This window comes from Schistocerca cancellata, chromosome 5 (assembly GCF_023864275.1).
Source record: "Schistocerca cancellata isolate TAMUIC-IGC-003103 chromosome 5, iqSchCanc2.1, whole genome shotgun sequence".
In the NCBI taxonomy this organism is placed as follows: Eukaryota; Metazoa; Arthropoda; class Insecta; order Orthoptera; family Acrididae; genus Schistocerca; species Schistocerca cancellata.
In genome coordinates, this window is record NC_064630.1 from 709,660,012 (window position 1) to 709,683,521 (window position 23,510).

Sequence of the window (23,510 nt, forward strand, 5' to 3'; positions counted from 1 at the left end):
AGAAGACCGTAGACAAGACGAAAAGACCAACAATGAGAACTTTCATTTGCAAATGTTTCAGACAACACTAATCCTTAATTTCTATGAATGTGATAATGGTGACGGTGATGAAGATGATGATGATGATGTCGAACTTTTATCAGTCAGTTTCAAAACTGATTTTTTTCTCCTGTAATTTATGAATATCAGTGAAGTGTCCCGTTCTCACGATCTGGACATATGCTCACATGTTATTTTACAAAGTGCTAGCTACAAGCGCAATCTACAAATCACATTATGTTGTCCGTACCTAATTCTGCGGAAATAGCCGCCATTTTCTCGCTGCTGAGGTCAGATCCATCGATCGCGGTGGCTATAATGTTTGCGGTGGTTGATCATCTGAGTGCTTTTCGGCCGCAGAGCTTAGTGGTTAATGTGATGAGTTCCCGTGTTTGTGTCGTATTTTGGACACTATAATCCTAAGATTCGGGTTTTTATCCACGGAAAAACCCTAATGGCTCTCTATAAAATGAAGTACGTTATGCACTGAATATTTACGAGAGTATTAGTGCTAAAATAACTTACATAATTCTCACATTGTTTCGAATAACTATAAGTAAATCCTATGCCCTTAAAATAAGTAATGGAGTTATATATGACGGAAATTAAGCATTAAAATTAACGAAATAAAATAATTAATCATCTATTGTAGTACTGGTGTCGTACTGTGTTTTCGAATTTCTCCATAGCATACATGTCCTTTTCCCTTATAAGGCTGTGGTATTCATTGGACAGCCTCAGTCTCGTTCACTCTAGTTGCTTATGTACTCTCCTCGTTTTAGAACTTTTTGAGTGCCGGGCTTTCTACAGTGTGTTGCAACGTAAAGCACATTTCGTTAACCCTACGGCGAATTCTGTGTTACGTAGATACGTTTACAGCGATTTTAAAAGAACATGATGAACGCGAATACGAACATAGGATATTGCGGAAAGAGTAATTAAGTTTCATACTTTCCCGCCTACTACTACAGTAATGATAATATGTGATACACAGAATTGTATACAACAAAAACACAACTGGTTCTTAATTCAACTGGTGAATGTAATTACACAGGTGTTCGGTCTCTCTAGAACCTTCAAACGATTGACAGATAAGAGATACCAACATACACGCGGGGCACGGAAATACTACTTCACAATTCGAAAAGATTCAAGTAATTTAAAAACTATTACGTTACAATTTGAAACGATTCATACAAATAGAGAAATCTATATTCTGACTCTTGAGTTTTTTAATTTAGGTCTTCAGCATCTGCGTCGGCTAATAGAACGGAAGTACGACATTTTATCTTGAAATCAGTCTGTCAAATGCTAACCTATTATACACTGCCTATCAAAAACAAATTAGGTACATCTTTTCTGCATTTCCTTGGTAGCTAGTAGCCTGAGAAATGTACTGCGATTAAAAGCACCTACATTTACATCTGTAATGTAACGTGTATGAAAGTAACGGATATTTTCAGGTGTGCATCATGTATGGACGTAAACCAGGACTTCTAAACAGACGGGCTGAAATTCGATGATTTTTCTACGAGGACTTGCTGAAAAATAATGCCTCAGAATTTTTTATGTGGAAGCTCTAAAAGCCTTTTAAACAAAACTAACTGTATTACCATGCTACATTTATTCATGTATACGTACTTGTTTCTCAACATTTTCACCCTGGCCACGAACACATTACTCCCAATGAGAGATAATTTTGTTGACACCGTCACAGTTGAATGTTTGACATTGTTGGTGAAGCAACACGGCTTCATCACTATGAAAGTGAAGTCCTCTAAGGTCTTCATAAGTTCCGGAAACGGCTGAAAATAGGATGGAACCAAGTCGGGACTGTATGGAGGATGACTGATGGCAGTGAATCCAAGGCATCATATTGTTGTGGATGTCGCAGCGCTCGTGTGTGATGAGCCTTTGTGATGCTACAGGACAGGAGGCTCCACCTAAGAATTGCGCGCTTTCAGTTATCTGAGGTTCTCGCAGTATCTTCCAGAGTTTATGGTGGTGCCTTTAGGCATAAATTCCAAATGTCTCACACATTGAGCACACCCGACTACTTTGTACATGACTTTGCCTCGTGATGGCATAGTCTTGAACATTTTTGTCTTCGGTGATCCATTGTGCTCTGTCAAACACGTTGAGGTTAGCACCACCGTTTCCTTCATTACGAGCATGTCACTGATGTCGATACATCATCACTGTACACAGCTTTCATTCATCTCTTGATTTCAGTCGTAGTATGATTTCTGCCTTTAGATACTCTATTACAGCCCATTCTCACACACTGACATAGTTACGTCATACACCGCCCTGTAACAACCCGAAATTCGGGGTCCACTAGCTGCACAAAGTGGCCTCTTGCAACAGCGAAGCGGGAAAGTCGACTGACTAATAATCATGACATCTAAGCCGATGTTGAGACCACAATGATAGACTCGGAGGCATTACTTTTCAGGGCGCCCTCGTACGTATCCTCACTTTTCTTCGGAAATGCAAGTGACTTTCGAAATATATCATATTTTCACTCCTAGTCTAGAATCCTTAAGGATTCAGAGCATTTTTAATTACCTTTCTTCCGCCTATACCCAAGGAAATTAGTTCTGATTTATTCATTTGTTGATAACTTGAAATATTACCCAATATCCATAAGAACAACGTTCCACTGAGATCGATCGTTAGCGCTCCTGGCTCACCAACGTATAAACTGGCGAAACACTTGGCCTCTCTGCTTCAGCAACACGTGGGTAAGACCGACACATACATTAAGGAATCAGGACATTTCATTGAGAAGCTGAAGAAACTGAAACTTGCGCCAAACGACATCCTGGTCAGTTTTGATGTTGTTTCGTTATTTACGAAAGTGCCACTCAGCGACGCTCTGGAGCACATCGGTTCCATGTTCCCGCAAGACATCAAAAAGCTCTTCCATGCATGTCTCACCACGAGCTATTTCACGTGGAATGGCGATTTCTACGAACAGCTGGAAGGCGTCGCCATGGGTTGTCCTCTCAGTCCAGTGGTGGCCAACTTCTTCATGGAACAATTCGAAGCACAGGCACTGGACTCGGCGACTTGCAAACCTAAGGTGTGGTACAGGTACGTCGATGATACGTTCGTGGTGTGGAGCCATGGTGAAGACCAGCTCGGTGAATTCCTGAGACACTTGAACAGCCTCCATGCCAACATAACATTTACCATGGAAGTAGAAAAGGACAAGAAACTGCCATTTCTAGATGTGCTGGTCACAAGGGACGGCGAAAACCTGGGACACAGCATATATCGAAAACCGACACACACGGACCGATACCTGCACAAACTGTCAAACCACCACCCGAGCCAGAAAAGAGGCATGATTAGTACGCTCGTAACGAGAGCAGGACGAATATGTGAGCCGCAACACCTCAAACGAGAAATGCAACACCTGGAAACTGTTCTGAGGAGCAATGGGTACTCCACAAATTACATTAGAAGTGTAACAGAGCCAAACACTCGACGAAGTAAGGAACCAGAAAAAGAAATGTCGGGTACGGCCTTTCTGCCATACATTCCCAGAGTGACGGACAGAATCGGCCGTATATTGCGCAAACACGGCGTAAAGACGATTTTCAATCCGACAAGGAAGATCAAAGAGTGTCTTAGATCGGCGAAGGAGAAAAGAGACCCACTTGCAATGTCGGGAATATACCGTATACCTTGCACATGCGGAAAAGTTTATGTCGGAATGACTGGACGATCCATTAATACCAGGATCAAAGAGCATAAGCGACATTGCAGGTTGGGGCAGGTGGAAAAATCGGCCGTGGCAGAGCACGCACTGAATGAGACCGACCACGTAATAAAATTCGCCGACACGGAAGTTCTGGCTGTAGAGAAGCACTATCACACGCGTTTGTTCAGAGAAGCTGTAGAAATCCAAAAACACGCGAACAGTTTCAACAAGAAAGAGGAAAGCCTTAAGGTAAACGGATCCTGGCTTCCCATACTGCAGTGAACGACCGTCGCAGGTAGCAAGAGGAGAACCGCACCGGAAATGACGGCGGAGAAGCCCTCGGACGTTGGCGCGCCAGGTACATATAGTCTGCGGCCGCGAACTCGCCTCCAGTTCACCACCGGCAATGGAGGGTGAAGCTTTGACAATGCCAGCCACTCGTGCTGGCTAAACGTCAGAAAAATCATTAGATGAACGTCGGCCGAAGAACCCGAGATAGAAGCCAATAGGCAGTTTGTCAACAAGTGGCCACGAAAGCCTTAACAATTTTGTAAAACATCTAAAATTTGTTACAGCGTTGAAAAGCATCACAGGAAATCTTCATACCAAGGAGTGGGTACTGATGCTCCATACTCTTTATCCGTTCACCGTCGCTTCAGATATAAGTACTACGTAGTTTCAGTACTCTCTATTAGCAGAGCGATTATAGGTACAATTTTGTGCATTTTATGACGACATACCTGTACTCCGCGTGCTTCGCTGAAGAGATATGTTTGACACCAAAAATCTCGATGTGTGAGTGCAAGATGTAGTGAGTGTTGTCAATTCCATTTTTGCGCAGCAGTTGTTCTAATTAGAAGCCTAGAGTACGCGCGTGTGAGTATATCTCCATTAAATTTCCTTCTGTTTTCCATTTCACATTCCACTATTCCCTACCAATTAATTACTGATTAATCATTATGATTTACACGTAGAAGATGAATACACCTAGAACAAAGCATGGCTGTGTTCCTCCAAGAGTACTACCATAGCACTGCCTTATAAAAAAGAATGAAGACTCACAAGTCATCTTGGGTTTTCTTTTTCCGCAGACAAATGGTAAATGACTATTTTGATTCTGTTGTGGATCGAGTAGTGCGGGCATCGTTATGTGAATTGGGGACCGATGTCTGGCGCTTGCACTGATGCTGTATTTATGTGTTAGGAGTCGGCAGCGGAATCCGTGCTCACGGGGGCTGTATTCTCGCCGCCTTATGCAGTTCGGTAACGGCTGAAAGAAGAAGCGACAGACATAGATTACAGACACTATTTCGGAACGGTTTTACAAAGGTTCGTATCCATGTGGAATGCAGATCAGCACCGAAACCGTACCCGCAACAATGAATTGGTATTAGTTCTTGTGATCAGAGTGACAAGTAAGAAAATATAGAGTGAACCAAAAATCCACGGGCAAAATTTTCGGAAGGTGTTAAGATACATTTTCAGATTACTTTGGTATAATGGATCTGTGTTTTCCAGTGACTCGTTACAGAGTAATAATGCCTCTTTCTTCTTCTTCTTTTTCTTATTGTGGATTTCCTAAGGCTGGCAACGTTTCTCCGATTCTAATCGCCATCTTCTTATTTTCTGACTTTTCTCAATGCTCATGTAGCTTGCTTCCACTGCCTCCTTCACAGTTGCGTCTTGGGCGATCCCTTTTCTTCGTCTGAGACGGTATGTGTCGTAGTAACATTTCTGGTATCCTGCCGTCATTCATCTTGTTCATAGGCCAAACAACATCAGCTGTTCCTCTTAGATATCGTCACAGATATTGATATCCACTTTCATCCTTCGCCGGATTACATTTTTTGTCCTATACATTATAGAGCAGCTTAAGCTTCGTCGTAAGTAATCCACCTCAGAGGCAAGAGGTTTAATCTTATTGTTTTTTGCCTACGTCGCAGTCGAGCAAGGATCATTGCCCCTTTTACAGCTCGACCTTACTAGTGGAATCAGCATTGCTAGCACCCTGCTTATGAAATATTACACCAAGGTACTTCGCCTTTCACACACCTACAATTTACTTCTCAGTTCGCTACAAAATTATTTACTTTTACCGTACCAAAGGCCAGGGACGCACAGTTCTTCATGTTTACCCTCAGGCCAAACTTATTGTACTCCAACTTCAGCATTTTTTATAATACAACTCAGATCATCCTCATTTCTGCTAGTATGAGAGCAAGATGGTTATCTGAAAAAATACAGGGTAATTATCTGTATAGAGCCCGAAAGGCTGCCGCAGATATTTATTCGGCTCGAATTCTCCTGTCCATCTTTATCCAGTCTTGCTCTTGCTGTGTTATTTCCACATTAATTCATAACAGCATTAGGAGTCTTTCATACAACTCTCTCTCTTTCAGCTTTTCCCATAGATTCCTAGTGGGCACATTAATCAATCATAGAACATGCGCCTCCAGTACACCATTTGTGCGTTTTTCACGTAATAGTTTCATTGTTAAGATGTTTCCCATTTCGGCCTTCCTGCTCTGAATCCTTTTTGCTCCACTTGCTACCTGTATCATGTTTTTTTCTTCGTGAGATCTTTAATAGCATTACAGTAAAGTCTTCCATTAAAATGTATCACTGCCAATCAGATAAAAAGTTTGGGAAATTATGTAACTTTTTCTTATTCACCTGTCTTGTGTAACATTTTTCCCATTCTCTATTTAGTAATCTTTCAAACAGATTCCTTAGAACCTCCAATAATTTCGCTGGTCCAGACGTCTCCGGTTCCGGATAAATCCTTAGAATACATTCTCCATTGACCATGACAATATTATTTTGAAGTAACTTGTCACTACTCCATACTCGCACTGACTTGATTATTCTCCACGCCTCAGCACTCCGAACCGCACCAATCATTCATTCTTCCTACATATTCACGTGTTTCCACCCACTCCTAGCTTTTCCTTTTTAACATTTCTGTTTTTATTTCTCCAGTTAGCGTCGTATGTCTAACTCAGTTTTGATTGTCATTCAGTCAGGAACGTCAAATAAGCTTTTTTTCCCTCTTCAGTCATCTCTCCTATTTCTACATCCTACTAAACTGGTTGCTTCTTCTTCTCATATTCTCCAAGTGTTCCTTTGCTGCTTCACTATGCTCATATTCCTTTCCTGCTGTTATCTCTGAATTCTTAAATTTTTTTGACTTCGCTTGTGATGTAAGTACTTAATACTGTGTTCCCTTAGACGGTCCGAGTTCTGACTTATGATCTCAGGATGATCAGCACTTTTCACCCTGTTGTGTCCGCCACTGCTCCCGAAAGTACGTGGGAATAAAAATTTTACATTCCAACAGATGATAGTCACTTTCACAACCTACTCCTGTTTTAAATGTTGCATTTTCAGTTTTTAAACATGACTTTCGCCTCAAGATTAGATAATCGGTTATTGATTTCAGCCTCTTGTGAGGTTAGAGAATACAAATTTATGTATGTCTGTGTGAACAAGGCACGTATTTTCCACCCAATTCATATTGCTCGGATAAATCCGTACGTCTTTTCCCATACATCCCAATATGATTACTATTCCTCTCTTTCCCTACTTCGCTATTAAAAGTTTCCGCCAGTGTCAGATTATGGTCAACTGGTATACATCCCATAGTCTGTATCAGGACTGTTCAAAATCTTCTTCTACGTTCAAGAGAGTATCTTCAGTAGCGGCAAACACTCCCACAGACACTATATTCATGTATCTAGCTCTCAAACTGCGCTTTATCAACCTTTCATTAACTGCTCCGAACGGGGATTCATTTTTTGACGACCGGTTATTTAGAATAAAGTATAATCTTTCTCTCACCCACCTGCTTTTGTCTACTCCACTAAAATAATGGCCAAACTCTAGCAGGTATTCACAACCAGAACCTTAGTTTTTTTGTTGCGGAAAGCACAGCTACATCAGTGTGTTGCTGTCTTAAGCCCATTAAAACATCTTCTTTATTCCGTTTGCTCGAGGTGGAGCAGTGGTTCGTGATTTAGGTTTTCCGTGATTTCCCTAAATCGCTTCAGGCAAATGCCGGGATGGCTCCTCTGAAAGGGCACGGCCGACTTCCTTCCCCAACCTTCCCTAATCCGGTGAGACCGCTGACCTCGCAGTTTGGTCTCTTCCACGAAATCAACACCCCCCCCCCTCCCCTACAATCCAGTCCGGATGCCCTGTTTATTCCATATACGAAGACGCCAAGTCTGTTTTAGTTTCCGTTGCCGAATTCTGTCAAAACGATCCAAAAACCGAGGCCTATTATTGGATATTTCAGCTGGATGTGCTTTTATATGGATAGGGAGCTGACCCATCGGACAACCACCGACACACCAGATCAGGATTTGTCTTGAAGTTTCTCCCATTGTCAGAAGACTGGCTTCAGCATGCCAGTAAGTTCTTCCTAGGCTAATCTCAAGATGATGAGAAAGGAATAGCTATTGGTACGAAGAGAGTCTGAGTTAATTAATTCTCGAAACGGCTCTTGCGGATGAGGAAAAGAAAAGGAATGACAGTTCGTGTGGCGCCTCAGCGTGGGCTCGTTCGGCAAGGGTGACCCTACCATCAGCTAAGCTACAGGTTGGTCATTATTGAGCTCGAAAAAAAAAAAAAAAAAAAAAGGCGTAATTTAGTCAGAAACTAAGGCGTGCACGCACTTTTTTCAACATCAACACGTAAAGGTTACTACAGTAGTTCGGATCTAGGTTATGACATGTCAGATATATCTGCCGTCATTGGCGATAATGTAGCGCAGACGAATTCCGAAATTCTGCATGACCCGCTGAAGGGTCGGAACATCGATGCAGTCGATGTCCTCCCGAATGGCTGTTTTCAGCTCACCATTGGTTTTGTGATTATTCCTGTACACCTTGTTTTTAATATAGCCCCAGAAAAAGGAGTCGCATGTGTTCAGATCCGAATAACACGGTAGACAATCGAGGTCCATGGCAGTGGGCTCTGGGTACCAAGAGCAAGATTGCGGTACCCCAGCACATTAAACACTGTACTGCTTCAATGGGGTCGAGCTCTGTCTTGCATGAACCACATTTTGTCGAAATTCGGGTAACTTTGGATAATGGGGATGAAATCATCTTCCATAAACTTCACATACCGTTCGGTAGTCACCATGCCAACAAGAAATGTCGCACCGATGACTGGACATTGCACAACACATAGTCACCACTTCAGGGTGAAGAGAGTTCTCGATCGAGAATGCGGATTCTCAGTCCCCCAAATGCGCCAAATTTGGTTATTGCCAAATCCAACCAAATGAAACAAGGCGCGTGCGCATGCGCACAGTGATTCCCATCATGCCTCGCGGCCAACCGCGCAATCTGAACACACTAAGGCAAATAGTTCAGAAGTTACGATAATTTTTTTTCATGTTGTTCAATAATTGTCACCTTGTATCACCGACCTAGTCCCTACCCTTATAGGTGCATGCAAACCTCAACGCCCGTACGGACAATGCTTTGTTAAGGCAGTGCCCACTGGGGAGGAGAGTAACAGTGTACCTACCGGGATTGTTACAAAAATTATGTTTTTTTTCCTGTGAAAATACACTGTCCACTCACATTAATGCGACCACAGCCTGTGTTCCACGTGAACGCGCAGTAGAGACGTCAGGTGGCAGCAGAAGCAATGGAGCGTATAAAGCGTGTCGTGGAATGCGGAAAACAGTATTGTCGTTGTGGTATTGCAGAAACGAAGTCATTAATCTGACTTGGAAAATGACGTGTTCAGTGGGTTTCGGACCAAACTGTTCGCATGCTGCTGTGGTTAATATACAAGGTGCACAGCAGAATGTCACTAACAAAACCGGCGGCAAGAGAATTGTGGTGTACGGCGGGAAAAGTCTGAAAAGCGGGTGCGGAGATGTGTACGGGCAAATAGACATGCAGCTGTTGGGCGACTGACCATCCAAATGAACCAAGGGAGTACCAATTCTTACGAGCCTCTGCAACAGATGCCTGTTTCGTGCACCCATGCTGACTGCTGATCATCATCAACGAAGGCCGGAATTTGCAGAGCGGTACAGCACCTGGTCGTCCACTGTGTGGAGACACGTGGCTTTTTTCAGATGAATAACGTTTTGTGCTCCATCAGACTGAAAGCAAACACACACAGACTGCAACAATCGTTGGAAGTGTCCAGACAAGAATAAGGAGCGTTATGGTACGGGGAAAGCTTTCGTGGCATTTCGTGCAACGAATGACACAGCGGTGTGGGTGACACGACAAGGATCAGAATGAGTTTACCGTACTCTCTGGTCACCAAACTCGCCAGATCTGAACCTAATCGAGAATTGTGGAAGCACCTGTATCAGGCTCTTTGCGCCACGGATCCTCAGCAATCTAGAGCACCTTGGCATGGCACTGGAGTCGGCATAGCTCCACATCCCTTTCGGTTCCTTCCAGAACGTCACTGACTCATTTCCTGCACGTCTCGTAATGGACCGCGATGCAAAGCGTGGCTGTTGAAGCCTTTCGGAGGCACTCACATTAAGGTGACTGTACAGTGTAGTTTCATAACAGTGAAGAGCCCTTTAACGTGCAGTCAGTAAAACGTAGTAACGTGTAAGGATCCGGTTATTCGTGGGCTCCTACGTACAAATGCAAAAAAAGTACTGTGATGAGCCTGCTGTCGCTGCTGGAATAACTCAGCATACTGTTGTAGTGCCGCCTTTCCAGTGCACTAGTAAGCCCATATGCGAGTTAGCTACCAAGCAACTCCTTATCAGTAATTCCCACGCTACTGTGTATCACTGTTAACCAACAACTAACATAGCTGTAAAATCAAACCAGAACCAGGACGGAACAGAACAACGCAAGTTTGCAAATGAAGACTGAAGTGGCCATTACCGTTGCCAGCAGTAGGTAATGAGACTGAATGGAACCAGTTTGTTTCCCAACAAGGCGCACAGCTCAGACCGTCTACATTCGCACTTTTTGGCTGATGGTTGTTATGCGTTGCCGATACAAGCGGTAAGAAATAGTAAGGGGGGCTCCAGAGAAAACGGGTCCTTTATACTAAAATTCTGAGGAAGTATTCCTCACAAGGGAAATTCCCCATCGCACCCTCCGAGATTTAGTGGTAAGAGGGCTCAGTGGACAACCCGTCATAAGCTGAACACGGATCAAGCATGAAAACAAGAAGAAGGTGTACTGCAAGCAAAATATAAACAGTGAGAAGTGCAATATAGAGCAGACTGAATCAGCAGGGGGATGTGGTTAGCACCGACACGAAAGCTCAGCGTGTTCGATCAGAGGGATAGGTACCCCCTGTAATAATAATAATATAAAAAAAATAATTCTTTTTTTGTTTTGTTTTGCTGTATTCAAATTTGTGTCTGTATCGTGGTTGACGTCCGTTTGCAACAGGGAGGTGTAGCTAACGGACATATAACAACAGGTGATTTTGCACAACTGCTCTATTAGCAATGGAAAGGAAGGGGCTTTCGAATGGGAACCGCAAACGTTTGATAACAATGCGACAAGTCAACCGAATCCTCCATCGGAAAACACGTGTCGTGTCTCACACACGGCATTAGTGGCACACGTGTATCATACGATAGGAATCTCTTCTCCATACACCTAATTCGTGCGCCAGGTGAGTGAGTGAGATATGCCTCTTCGCCCAATTTAAGTGTTCGTATGAATGTGAATAAGATCACGTTCAAGGAAATAATGAAAACGTAATAGTTCGTCACGTAAGCTGCAACAGTTAAACAAATCCCCTGTCAGAACATATGTTTCTGATGATTATGAAGTTGAGTTCCGTTTTGAAAGTTTTGACTCTTGAGTTCCTTTGTTGTAACTTAGTTCACACCCGTTTATTTGTTGTTCTCATTTCTGTGAGACTTCTATGTAGTATCTGTCTGATCTAAGTATTCATCATGTTTGCTTGTGACGGTAACGTATTATTACCCGATGATCCTTATTCTATAACCAAACTGAGCGAGGTGGCGCTGTGGTTAGCACACTTGACTCGCATTCGGGAGGACAACGCTTCAAACCCGAGACCGGCTATCCTGATTTAGGTTTTCCGTGATTTTCCTAAACCACTTCAGGTAATTTCCGGGATACTTCCTTTGAAAGGCAATGGCCTACTTCCTTCCCCATCCCTCCCTAATCCGATGGGAAATTTGATGATCCCCCAAATCAAGCAGTCTGTAACCAATGTGTAGTATAACTGCAAAGATTGCAGAAAGAGGTCAAACATTTCAATGACCGGGCGGACAGTTCACAATGTCATGGAAGAAAACCACAAATAAAAATAAATGGCACGAGGGAGATGTGAACACTTCTCAGCTGATTAACCATCCGACACAATGACAGCTTAATCACGACATCACTGCCGTGCAGTTACGCTCAATATTGCACTTATTAAGTTTGGACCGCTCACAGTTTCTATTTTACATTTGATTTCGCAGGTCAGTACACCTTGTCCCTGTTTTCATGCTTGATCTGTTTTAGTTTTTGACGGTCTATCCACTGTGTCATCTTACCTCTAAATCTGAGGGAGGATGCGGAGTTTCCCTTGTCAGTATGCTCGGAAGTTTTGTACGTGGCGTTCTAGTTCACGCTGTGTAGTAGTTTCTAAAGCTGCAGAATCCCTGGGTCGGAAATAATCTGCAATTCATTGAGGCGCAAGAAATGACTACTGGAAATTCTGCAATGTTTCAATCACTGTACCAATGGCTACCTCACCCCCCCCCCCCCATACCCCCACCGGTTTTGTTGACGCCCTGTGGGGCGGCAAGTGGAAAATGAAGTACAAAAAGAATGGTTCAAATGGCTCTGAGCACTATGGGACTTAACTTCTGAGGTCATCAGTCCCCTAGAACTTAGAACTACTTAAACCTAACTAACCTAGGGACATCACACACATCCATGCCCGAGGCAGGATTCGAACCAGCGACCGTAGTGGTCGCGTGGTTCCAGACTGTAGCGCCTAGAACCGCTCGGCCACGCGGGCCGGCGAAAATAAAGTCATTTTTTATTTTGTTTGTATTGCCGTTCTGATGGAGAATTTAAGTCATTGATTAGTGAAGTTCATTACTCTGAGGATTCAGGATGATGTCTGGGATTCATAGAAAATGCGGTTTCCTATAACAATTTTCACTATATTCTGAAAAAGATAAAGTGTAAAATTCCAGACAAATGTTTACCCATATCAGCTATTGTATTATCAAATGGCTCTGAGCACTATGGGACTTAACTTCTAAGGTCATCAGTCCCCTAGAACTTAGAACTACTTAAACCTAACTAACCTAAGGGCATCACACACATCCATGCCCGAGGCAGGATTCGAACCTGCGACCGTAGCGGCCGCGCGGTTCCAGACTGTATCGCCTTTGACCGCTTGGCCACCACGGCCGGCTTTTGTATTATCAGTGCTGTTCAGAGTCTATTGCGCCGACCCTATTATCCCTAGATAACGAAAATGTTCAATAATCGTTATTGATGTAAATGTTCAAAGTGGATGCTCGCCAAAATTTAATGTTAATACTCATCAAACGCCAAGCTAGTAATGGTAGAAAATCTGTCCTACGGCGACACGTGAAAATACGACATACGCAAACTGAGAGTTAATGACTGGAGTCGTTCCGTAATTAACACTTTACCCCAATGCGAACTCATTGTTAAGTGCATATCGAGTTATGTAATATGGCATCCAATGCTCTTCCTTGAAACTGCACAAACGCGACGAGGCTTCCGACACGGAGTGCGCGCTGATACGAATGTAGAAGAGAACTGGGACCTTTTTTCTAGCTCGCACGCCGTTATTTATATAGCCGCGGTGCGGATCGCCGAAGGCGCAGCCGACAACATTTGCCTTATTGACTAGCCGCTGGGCTTGCAAAACACCACTTCAAGTTACTAAATAATTAATTGCTTCAGTCGCTGAAGGCCAATAAAGCTCTCGATTCAATTGTGCAATCTTCACACAGGTAAGTATGCATAATAATAAGCCCGCGCTGTTGGCCGTGCGGTCTAACGCACGGCTTTCCGGGCGGGATGGAGCGCCTGGTCCCCGGCACGAATCCGCTCGGCGGGTTAGTGTTGAGGTCCGGTGAACCGACCAGTCTCTGGATGGTTTTTAGGCGGTTTTCCATCTGCCTCGGCGAATGCGGGCTAGTTCCCCTAATTCCGCCTCAGTTACACTATGTCGGCGATTGCTGCGCAAACAAGCTCTCCACGTACGCGCACACCACCTTTAATTACTCTACCATGCAAACATAGGGGTTACACTCGCCTGGTGTGAGACGCTCCCTGGGAGGGTCTACCGGGGGCCGAACCGCACAATAAGCCGGGGTTCGGTGTGGAGCGGCAGAGGGGTGAAGTGGACTGTGGTAGTCGTCGTGGGGTTGTGGACCACTGAGCTTGCGGCGAGGACGGAGCCTCTCCGTCGTTTCTTGGTCCCCGGTTAACATACAATACAACATAATATAATGTATAATAAAATTCTAATGTGGTAAGGTTAAATACTTTTGGCGAGAGAATTATTTTAGTTGAACTGCGCGCAATAGATGAGCTCTGAATTTGCCCTTTGGAGAAACGCAACAGTTATAGTTTTTAGGCGGTTTTCCATCTGCCTCGGCGAATGCGGGCTGGTTACCCTTATTCCGCCTCAGTTACACTATGTCGGCGATTGCTGCGCAAACAAGTTCTCCACATACGCGTACACCACCATTACTCTACTACGCAAACATAGGGGTTACACTCACTTCTCACATCTTTGTTATTATAGCGTTTCTCCATTCTACATAAATCTAAACCTCATAGCTTTATCTAACCACGTACTTAATCTATCTTGCTTCCGAACTTTTAGGACACAAAAATAGAAAATCATGAATTTCAACCAAAATATTACTTTGTGAGATCCAGCATACTGTTTCCATTAATTTACAATGAAAAGGAATTCCGAATTTAAATTTTGAAGTTTCTAGCCGAGCGGTCTAAAGCCCTGCAGTCATGGACTGTGCGGCTGATCCCGGCGGAGGTTCGAGTTCCCCCTAGGGCATGGGTGTATGTGTTTGTCCGTAAGATAAATTAGGTTAAGTAGTGTTGTGTTGGCAGAAAAGCCAACATCGTGTTACTAGTGGAGGCCGAAATGCATGCGTTTTAGCTCACGCAATCTGGCGTGAGGAGGGAAGGACTATACTGACGAGAGGTCTCGAACATGACAAGGAATTAGAATTCAGCAAGCGGACGTAATTAGTTTGATACATAACTTTAATCCATTAATGATGAACGTCGCTCTTGATGGTACATGAGTCACAATATTATCCGTTAACATAGTACTTATAGTAACTGAATATGGCGCCTTGCTAGGTCGTAGCAAATGACGTAGCTGAAGACTATGCTAAACTGTCGTCTCTGCAAATGAGAGCGTATGTAGTCAGTGAACCATCGCTAGCAAAGTCGGCCATACAACTGGGGCGAGTGCTAGGGAGTCTCTCTAGACTAGAGCTGCCGTGTGGAGGCGCTCGGTCTGCAATCACTGATAGTGGCGACACGCGGGTCCGACGTATTCTATCGGACGGGGACTGATTTAAAGGCTACCACCTAGCAAGTGTGGTAGCTGGCGGTGACACCACAAGTAATGTGTAAGCTTAGGGACTGGTGACCTTAGCAGTTAAGTCCAAAATGGTTCAAATGGCTCTGAGCACTACGGGACTCAACTGCTGTGGTCATCAGTGCCCTAGAACTTAGAATGACTTAAACCTGACTAAGGACATCACACACACCCATACCCGAAGCAGGATTCGAACCTGCGATCGTAGCAGCAGCGCGGCTCCGGACTGGAGCGCCTAGAACCGCACGACCACCGTGTTAAGTCCCATAAGATTTCACACACATTTGAACATTTGATTTTGGACGTTTCTAGCTCCTTCCTGTTGCGCCGATGGTTTTTATGTAAAACGTCCCAATTTCGAAAACTGTTTAAGTTATTAAACTGAAACTGAACACATTATTATTTTAGCATCACTCCTGACATGCTATCAACTTTTCAAAAAAATGTTCAAATGTGCGTGAAATCTTATGAGACTTAACTGGCTCTGAGCACTATGGGACTTAACTGCTGCGGTCATCAGTCCCCTAGAACTTAGAACTACGTAAACCTAACTAACCTAAGGACATCACACACATCCATGCCCGAGGCAGGATTCGAACCTGCGACCGTAGCAGTCGCGCGGTTCCGTACTGCGCGCCTAGAACCACGAGACAACCGCGGCCGGCTATGAGACTTAACTGCTAAGGTGATCAGTCCCTAAGGTTACGCACTACTCAACCTAAATTATCCTAAGGACAAACACACACACCCATGCCTGAGGGAGGACTCGAACCACCGCCGGCAGCAGCCGCACAGTCTATGACTGCAGCGCCTGAGACCGCTCGGCTAATCCCGCGCGGCTATCAACTTTTCAGATTATTTACTTTATTGCCGCCCGGAGTGGCCATGCGGTTCTAGGCGCTACAGTCTGGAACCGCGCGATCGCTACGGTCGCAGGTTCGAATCCTGCCTCGGGCATGGATGTGCGTGATGTCCTTAGGTTAGTTAGGTTTAAGTAGTTCTAAGTTCTAGGGGACTGATGACCTAAGAAATTAAGTCCCGTAGTGCTCAGAGCCATTTCTACATCTACATCTACATTTATACTCCGCAAGCCACCCAACGGTGTGTGGCGGAGGGCACTTTACGTGCCACTGTCATTACCTCCCTTTCCTGTTCGAGTCGCGTATGGTTCGCGGGAAGAACGATTGTCTGAAAGCCTCTGTGCGCGCTCTAATCTCTCTAATTTTACATTCGTGATCTCCTCGGGAGGTATAAGTAGGGGGAAGCAATATATTCGATACCTCATCCAGAAACGCACCCTCTCGAAACCTGGCGAGCAAGCTACACCGCGATGCAGAGCGCCTCTTTTGCAGAGACTGCCACTTGAGTTTGTTAAACATCACCGTAACGCTATCACGGTTATCAAATAACCCTGTGACGAAACGCGCCGCTCTTCTTTGGATCTTCTCTATCTCCTCCGTCAACCCGATCTGGTACGGATCCCACACTGATGAGCAATACTCAAGTACAGGTCGAACGAGTGTTTTGTAAGCCACCTCCTTTGTTGATGGACTACATTTTCTAAGGACTCTCCAAATGAATCCCAACCTGGTACCCGCCTTACCAACAATTAATTTTATATGATCATTCCACTTCAAATCGTTCCGCACGCATACTCCCAGATATTTTACAGTAGTAACTGCCACCAATGTTTGTTCCGCTATCATATAATCATACAATAAAGGATCCTTCTTTCTATGTATTCGCAATACATTACATTTGTCTATGTTAAGGGTCAGTTGCCACTCCCTGCACCAAGCGCCTATCCGCTGCAGATCTTCCTGCATTTCGCTACAGTTTTCTAATGCTGCAACTTCTCTGTATATTACAGCATTATCCGCGAAAAGCCGCATCGAACTTTCGACACTATCTACTAGGTCATTTATATATATTGTGAAAAGCAATGGTCCCATAACACTCCCCTGTGGCACGCCAGAGGTTACTTTAACGTCTGTAGACGTCTCTCCGTTGATAACAACATGCTGTGTTCTGTTTGCTAAAAACTCTTCAATCCAGCCACACAGCTGGTCTGATATTCCGTAGGCTCTTACTTTGTTTATCAAGCGACAGTGCGGAACTGTATCGAACGCGTTCCGGAAGTCAAGAAAAATAGCATCTAACTGGGAGCCTGTATCTAATATTTTCAGGGTCTCGTGAACAAGTAAAGCGAGTTGGGTCTGACACGATCGCTGTTTCCGGAATCCATGTTGATTCTTACATAGTAGATTCTGAGTTTCCAGAAACGATATGATACTCGAGCAAAAAACATGTACTAAAATTCTACAACAGATCGACGTCAGAGATATAGGTCTATAGTTTTGCGGATGTGCTCGATGACCCTTCTTGAAGACTGGGACTACCTGTGATCTATTCCAATCATTTGGAACCTTCCGTTCCTCTAGAGACTTGCGGTACACGGCTTTTAGAAGGGGGGCAAGTTCTTTCGCGTACTCTGTGTAGAATCGAATTGGTATCCCGTCAGGTCCAGTGGACTTTCCTCTGTTGAGTGATTCCAGCTGCTTTTCTATTCCTTGGACACTTATTTCGAAGAAGTTGCGATTCGAAGCCATTTACTTTTTTTTTTAAGGTATTGGGCAACATTCGTGACGTCATAGCTAGTTAGAGCGGACTAGGCTGGCACAAACTGGAAAGCGTATGAATTTTATATGGCGTGAGTAGGCTGCTTCCCTACAGCTCGTGCGTAAGAGCTATGAGGGACCACCTGCACAGAACATATTGCTTCAGTGGCACCTTATACTTTGCAGAGCGTCCAGGAGCACTGAGCAACTGCTCGCTGCGCGCGGCGGCGGCTGCGACGCCGGCGGCCTCGGCGCTTTCGCCGGCCGCGGCTGCGGCGGCGGCGGCGGCTGCTCTGCAGAACGCGTCATCCGCCCCCGGGCCGGAGCTGTCGGCCGCGCCGGCGTCTGCGCAGCTGGTGGTGGAGTGCGTGGCGGGCCACGACGGCGGGCTGCCGCAGCGCTTCTTCCTGGAGGCGCACGAGGCGGCCGGCGGCGGCGTCCGGCTCAACACGAGCAGCGCGGCGCCGCGCTTCCGCCTGCAGCTGGCCGCGCTGGGCTGGCGCACGCTGCGCCTCGTCCTGTACGCCGCCAACGCGCGCGGCCGCGGCGACGCCACCGTGCTCGACGACATCGCGCTCGGCGACGCCGAGATGCGCACAGGTCGGTCGCCGGGCCGCCGCTGCCACTACTCGCACCACTAGTCGCGCCGCTAGTTGTCAGAAGCGGCAGATTTGTTTTTGTCGGCATCCGAATCATAGAATTGTACCATAATTGAGCTTCCTTCGCCGGGTGATCAAAAAGTCAGTATAAATTTGAAAACCGAATAAATCACGGAATATTGTAGATAGAGAGGTACAAATTGACACACATGCTTGGAATGACATGGAGTCTTATTACAACCAAAAAAAAATACAAAAGTTCAAAAAATGTCCGACAGATGGCGCTTCATCTGATCAGAATAGCAATAATTAGCATAACAAAGTAAGACAAAGCAAAGATGGTGTTCTTTACAGGAAATGCTCAATATGGCCACCATTATTCCTCAACAACAGCTGTACTCGAGGAATAATGTTGCGAACAGCACTGTAACACATGTCCGGAATTATGGTGAGGCATTGGCGTCGGATGTAGACTTTCAGCAGCCCTAGAAATGTCGGTCGACCACGATGCACTTGCGACTTCAGGTAACCCCAGAGCCAATAATCGCACGGACTGAGGTCTGGGGACCTGGGAGGCCATGCATGACGGAAGTGGCGGCTGAGCACACGATCATCACCAAACGACGCGCGCAAGAGGTCTTTCACGCGTCTAGCAATATGGGGTGGAGCGCCATCCTGCATAAACATCGTACGTTCCAGCAGGTGTTTATCAGCCAGGCTGGGGATGATGCGATTCTGTAACATATCGGCGTACCTCTCACCCGTCACGGCAGCGGTTACAAAACCAGAATCACGCATTTCCTCGAAGAAAAATGGGCCGATTACGGTAGATGTGGTAAATCCAACCCATACCGTGACTTTCTCGTCGTGCAATGGAGTTTCCACGATAGTTCTACGATTTTCGGTAGCCCAAATTCTGCAGTTGTGGGCGTTGAGAGACTCTAGGAGCGTAAAATGAGCTTCGTTGGTCCACAACACGTTACTCAACCAATCGTCATCTTCAGCCATCTTTTGAAACGCCCACACCGCAAATGCCCTCCGCTTTACTAAATCGCCATGTAACAGTTCATGATGCCGATGGATTTTGTACGGATAGCATCGGAGGGTGCGCCTATGTGCCAACCAAACAGTAGTGTATGGAATGCCGGTGCGACGTGCGACTGCACGAGCGCTGACTTCCCCGTGCATAGACGAACCCGCTACAGTCTCCATATCTTCCTGAACTGTCTCAGCAGCATTTCGCCTTGTGCTCGGTCGGCCGCTACGGGGGTCTATCGCCTAAACAACCCGTGGCTTGTAACTTCGAATTCATTCTCGCCACAGCTGCATTGGTCAACGGACCTTTACCCGTTCGAATCCTTTTCCTATGGCGATACGATCGTAACACTGAACTAGCACATTCCCCATTCTGATAATACAGATTCACTAAAAGCGCCTTTTCGGGTAACGTCAACATGCTGCGACTGCTGGCGCATCTGATTCTCTCTCTCATTACAGCTCCTTTTATACACGGTTGTCATGCGTGGTCACTGACATTTTGCTGTCCAGCGCCATCTGTCGGACATTTTGTAAACTTTGTTTTTTTTCGGTTCTAATAACACACCATGTCATTCCAAGCATGTGTGTCAATTTTTACCTCTCTATCTACATTATTCCGTGTTTTATTCAGTTTTCAAATTTATGCTGACTTTTTCATCACCCTAGACGTCTGGGATGTGACTGCAGAGTTGGGCTGCTGATAAAATACTGATATATCGACATATCGATACTATTTCGAGAAACATAGATATAACTCGGCGAAATACTTTTCGCTATGTATCGATATATCGATACCGACGTCGCACAACGAGCCCCGATAGTTTTACTTCATATTACGATTTTTCTCAATTTTCGGCAAGTATTTGAAATTGTTCTTTTGAACATTTTACTTCCACGGCGCAAAGGAGTCTTCCTACTTTTTGAGCTTTCATCGCTCCCAGTTATTTTCTTTGACTGTGTGAAGGAAGTATATGTGGCACAAAGAAGCAGCCCGATTACACTAAGACTGGCGGTGTGAATGGAACAAGAAGATTTCCGATGTGAAGAAACAGCACACTAGTTGCGATAGAAAACAATTTTTAACGTAACTAGTGTGCTGTTTCTTCACAGCGCCATTGTTCGGAAACAGTTGCTGGGAATTATGAACTATCATCTAAATGACGATATTCGTCTTTGCGGTGTGCGGTGACATGTGTACGTAATGGGCCCTCAGCGTTAGGTACTGCAACATTATCATAGCTCTTTGGACGCTGTGATAAAAAAAAAAACTTAAAAACAGAGAAGTCGACATGTGTTCCGGAAAAATCCGATATGTGACGAAACCGATCACGGCACCGTTGGACGCCTTTTATTGTGCCACTTGCAAGCAGTTACCATTATTAGCAAATGGTTACAGCCAAGTGTGAACGAACTCCTTTTTTAAAAATGTTCAAATGTGTGTGAAATCTTATGGGACTTAACTGCTAAGGTCATCAGTCCCTAAGCTTACACGCTACTTAACCTAAATTACCCTAAGGACAAACACACACACCCATTTCCGAGGGAGGACTCGAACCTCCGCCGGGACCTGCTGCACAGTCCGACACTACAGCGCCTGAGACCGCTCGGCTAATCCCACGCGGCGGTTCGTTTTCAATCCAGTTCTTGGTCTACAAGAGATAGGCAAGCTACTAGCTTTTTGATGTACAGAATATCTAACAACAAATCAACACTTACGTATACAGCTTCTAACAACCCTACCACAACAACGGTCAAAAATTAATTATGATTGTAGTGTTGCTCACGCTGCTGAATATTGCATTTTCGGGCAACAACAAAGTTATATTATGTGGCAGGTGTCATTAGAACACAGCTAATAAAGCCGTTTCTTGAAATAATGGATAAACTAGGCACTCATCTTTTCGTGTTTTCCACGCTGGTCTCGTTGTGAACTCATGGCTCAATCGTCGAAAATCTAGGTAGTGATGATTCCAAGCTCGGATGCAAAGAGGCCTAGGTGGTATTCTGCGATACTCAAAAGTAATATAGATGTGTTTCATAAACAATTCTTGAAGACTAACTTTTGCAAGTTAGGACAATGGTGATGTAAAAAAGTAATCAGCACTCCGAATTTAAGCTACACCTCTTTTTTTATTATTTTATTGCAATATCACGTAACTCGTTCCAAAACATCACTTCACAATATAAAACATACTTGAAAAGATCTTCCTCACTGTTAACGTTCACATTTCGTAAACTGACAACAATTTGCGTCTTTTTAACATGACGACCAAAGCTTGACTCTCCAGTAACCGCTTACGCGCCCAAAAATCAGAGTTACAAGTACGTCAAAGATCATAGTGACAAAAGAAAGAATACACATAAGAATAATATCATTGCAATATATACATATCGATGTATCGAAGTACCTCTACTTTAATGAAATCAAATCTGAATGTTGTCACAGAAATACGTTAACTATTTTACAGAAACACAGTAGAAAATTGCTGGTATCGAGAGGTTGAGGTGAGGTGCCGTAATGGTTACGTACTTCAAGTACCATTACAAGCTCAAAAAAAAAAAACTCCTCCCGAACAGGCCATGAAGGCCCAATTATACTAACCGGCTGCCGTGTCATCCTAAGCCCATAGGCGTCACTGGACGCGGTTATGGAGGGGCATGCGGTCAGCACACTGCTCTCCCGGCCGTATGTCAGTTTACGAGACCGGAGCTGCTTCTTCTCAGTCACGTAGCTCCTCAGTTTGCCACACAAGGAATGAGAGCACCCCGCTTGCCAACAGCGCTCCGCTGACCGGATGGTCACCCACCCAAGTTCTAGCCCAGCCTTACAGCGCTTAACTTCGGTGATCTGACGGGAACCGGTGTTACCACTGCTGCAAGGCCGTTGGCTCTACAGCTCTAAAACTGGCAACAAATTTACAAATTACAGCCGATATTTTTATAGTCCGGCACCTTGATAGCTTTTCTGTCGGTATGTCGATACATCGATACATTCATTGATCGAACTGCGGTAGTGGTATTATTTAAATATCGATATATCGGATTCTCGGTATTTTTAAACTATCAGTGGTCCTATTACAGACCTTATCTTGTCACGACGATGTAAAGCCTTAGTTCTCCTGTATCGGGATGATGTTCCCTTCGTTATTCTGTATTTTAAATTGGACTACCGAACTCTTCACGTTTAAACATTTTTATGGCAACTGAACAAGGAATGGTGGATCATCTATTGATTATCGTTTGAAATAAATTGTGAAATAAATATGTATCCCTGAGAGATGCGGCTCTAATGTTGCGAAAATAGGTGGGTCGTAAATACATAAATACAAATTTATCCGACTGCTGAAGAGATCTTATTCATCAAGCTGTTACCAGAAGGCTTACGAGCCGGTCAGCTGTTTACACAACTTTTGAGTAACCTTTCCGGTGAGATAATCAGTACCGAAAATGGAATCTGCGAGAATCTTTTTCTTGGCTCACTCCTATTAAAATGAAGGCTTAGAAAATTGTGAAAAAGTGCTATATTTGCATCTAAATTTAGAAATATACTGCTGTAGTCACCTTATGTTGCGTGACAGGGGGTATGTTGTACCACTACCAGCCACTTCCTGTCCTCTTCTTCTCGCAGATTGGAGGAGGGAGAAACAGCTGTCTGCATGCCTCCTGCAGGCCCAAATTTCTCTTATCTTCGTGGTACTTACGCGAAAAGTACGTTGGCAACAGAGCAGTCGGTCTGCTGTAAGCTTTAAATGCCCGTTTTCCATATTCTGTCAATAGTGTTTCGTGATAAGAACGTCGTCCAGTGTCCAGTGATTCGCACTTGAGTTCACGAAGCATCTCCGTAATACTTGTGTGTTGCGGATTCGAGGCATGCTGCTTCGGAATTGTAGGTCCACAACTGTGTAGTGT

The 23,510-nt window shown here is 44.7% G+C and overlaps 1 protein-coding gene and 1 pseudogene across 1 annotated transcript in view; one reads left to right on the plus strand and one right to left on the minus strand.

Moving 5' to 3' along the window:
• LOC126188774 (hemicentin-2-like) overlaps nucleotides 1-23,510 on the plus strand; it is an 862,561-nt gene that overhangs the window by 737,985 nt on the left and 101,066 nt on the right. The window contains exons 11-12 of the mRNA XM_049930385.1: nucleotides 18,151-18,185; nucleotides 18,291-18,564. Of these exons, the coding sequence (XP_049786342.1) occupies nucleotides 18,151-18,185; nucleotides 18,291-18,564 (309 nt within the window). The remainder of the gene's footprint in view (nucleotides 1-18,150; nucleotides 18,186-18,290; nucleotides 18,565-23,510) is intronic.
• Nucleotides 22,373-22,490, minus strand: LOC126189193 (5S ribosomal RNA; annotated as a pseudogene).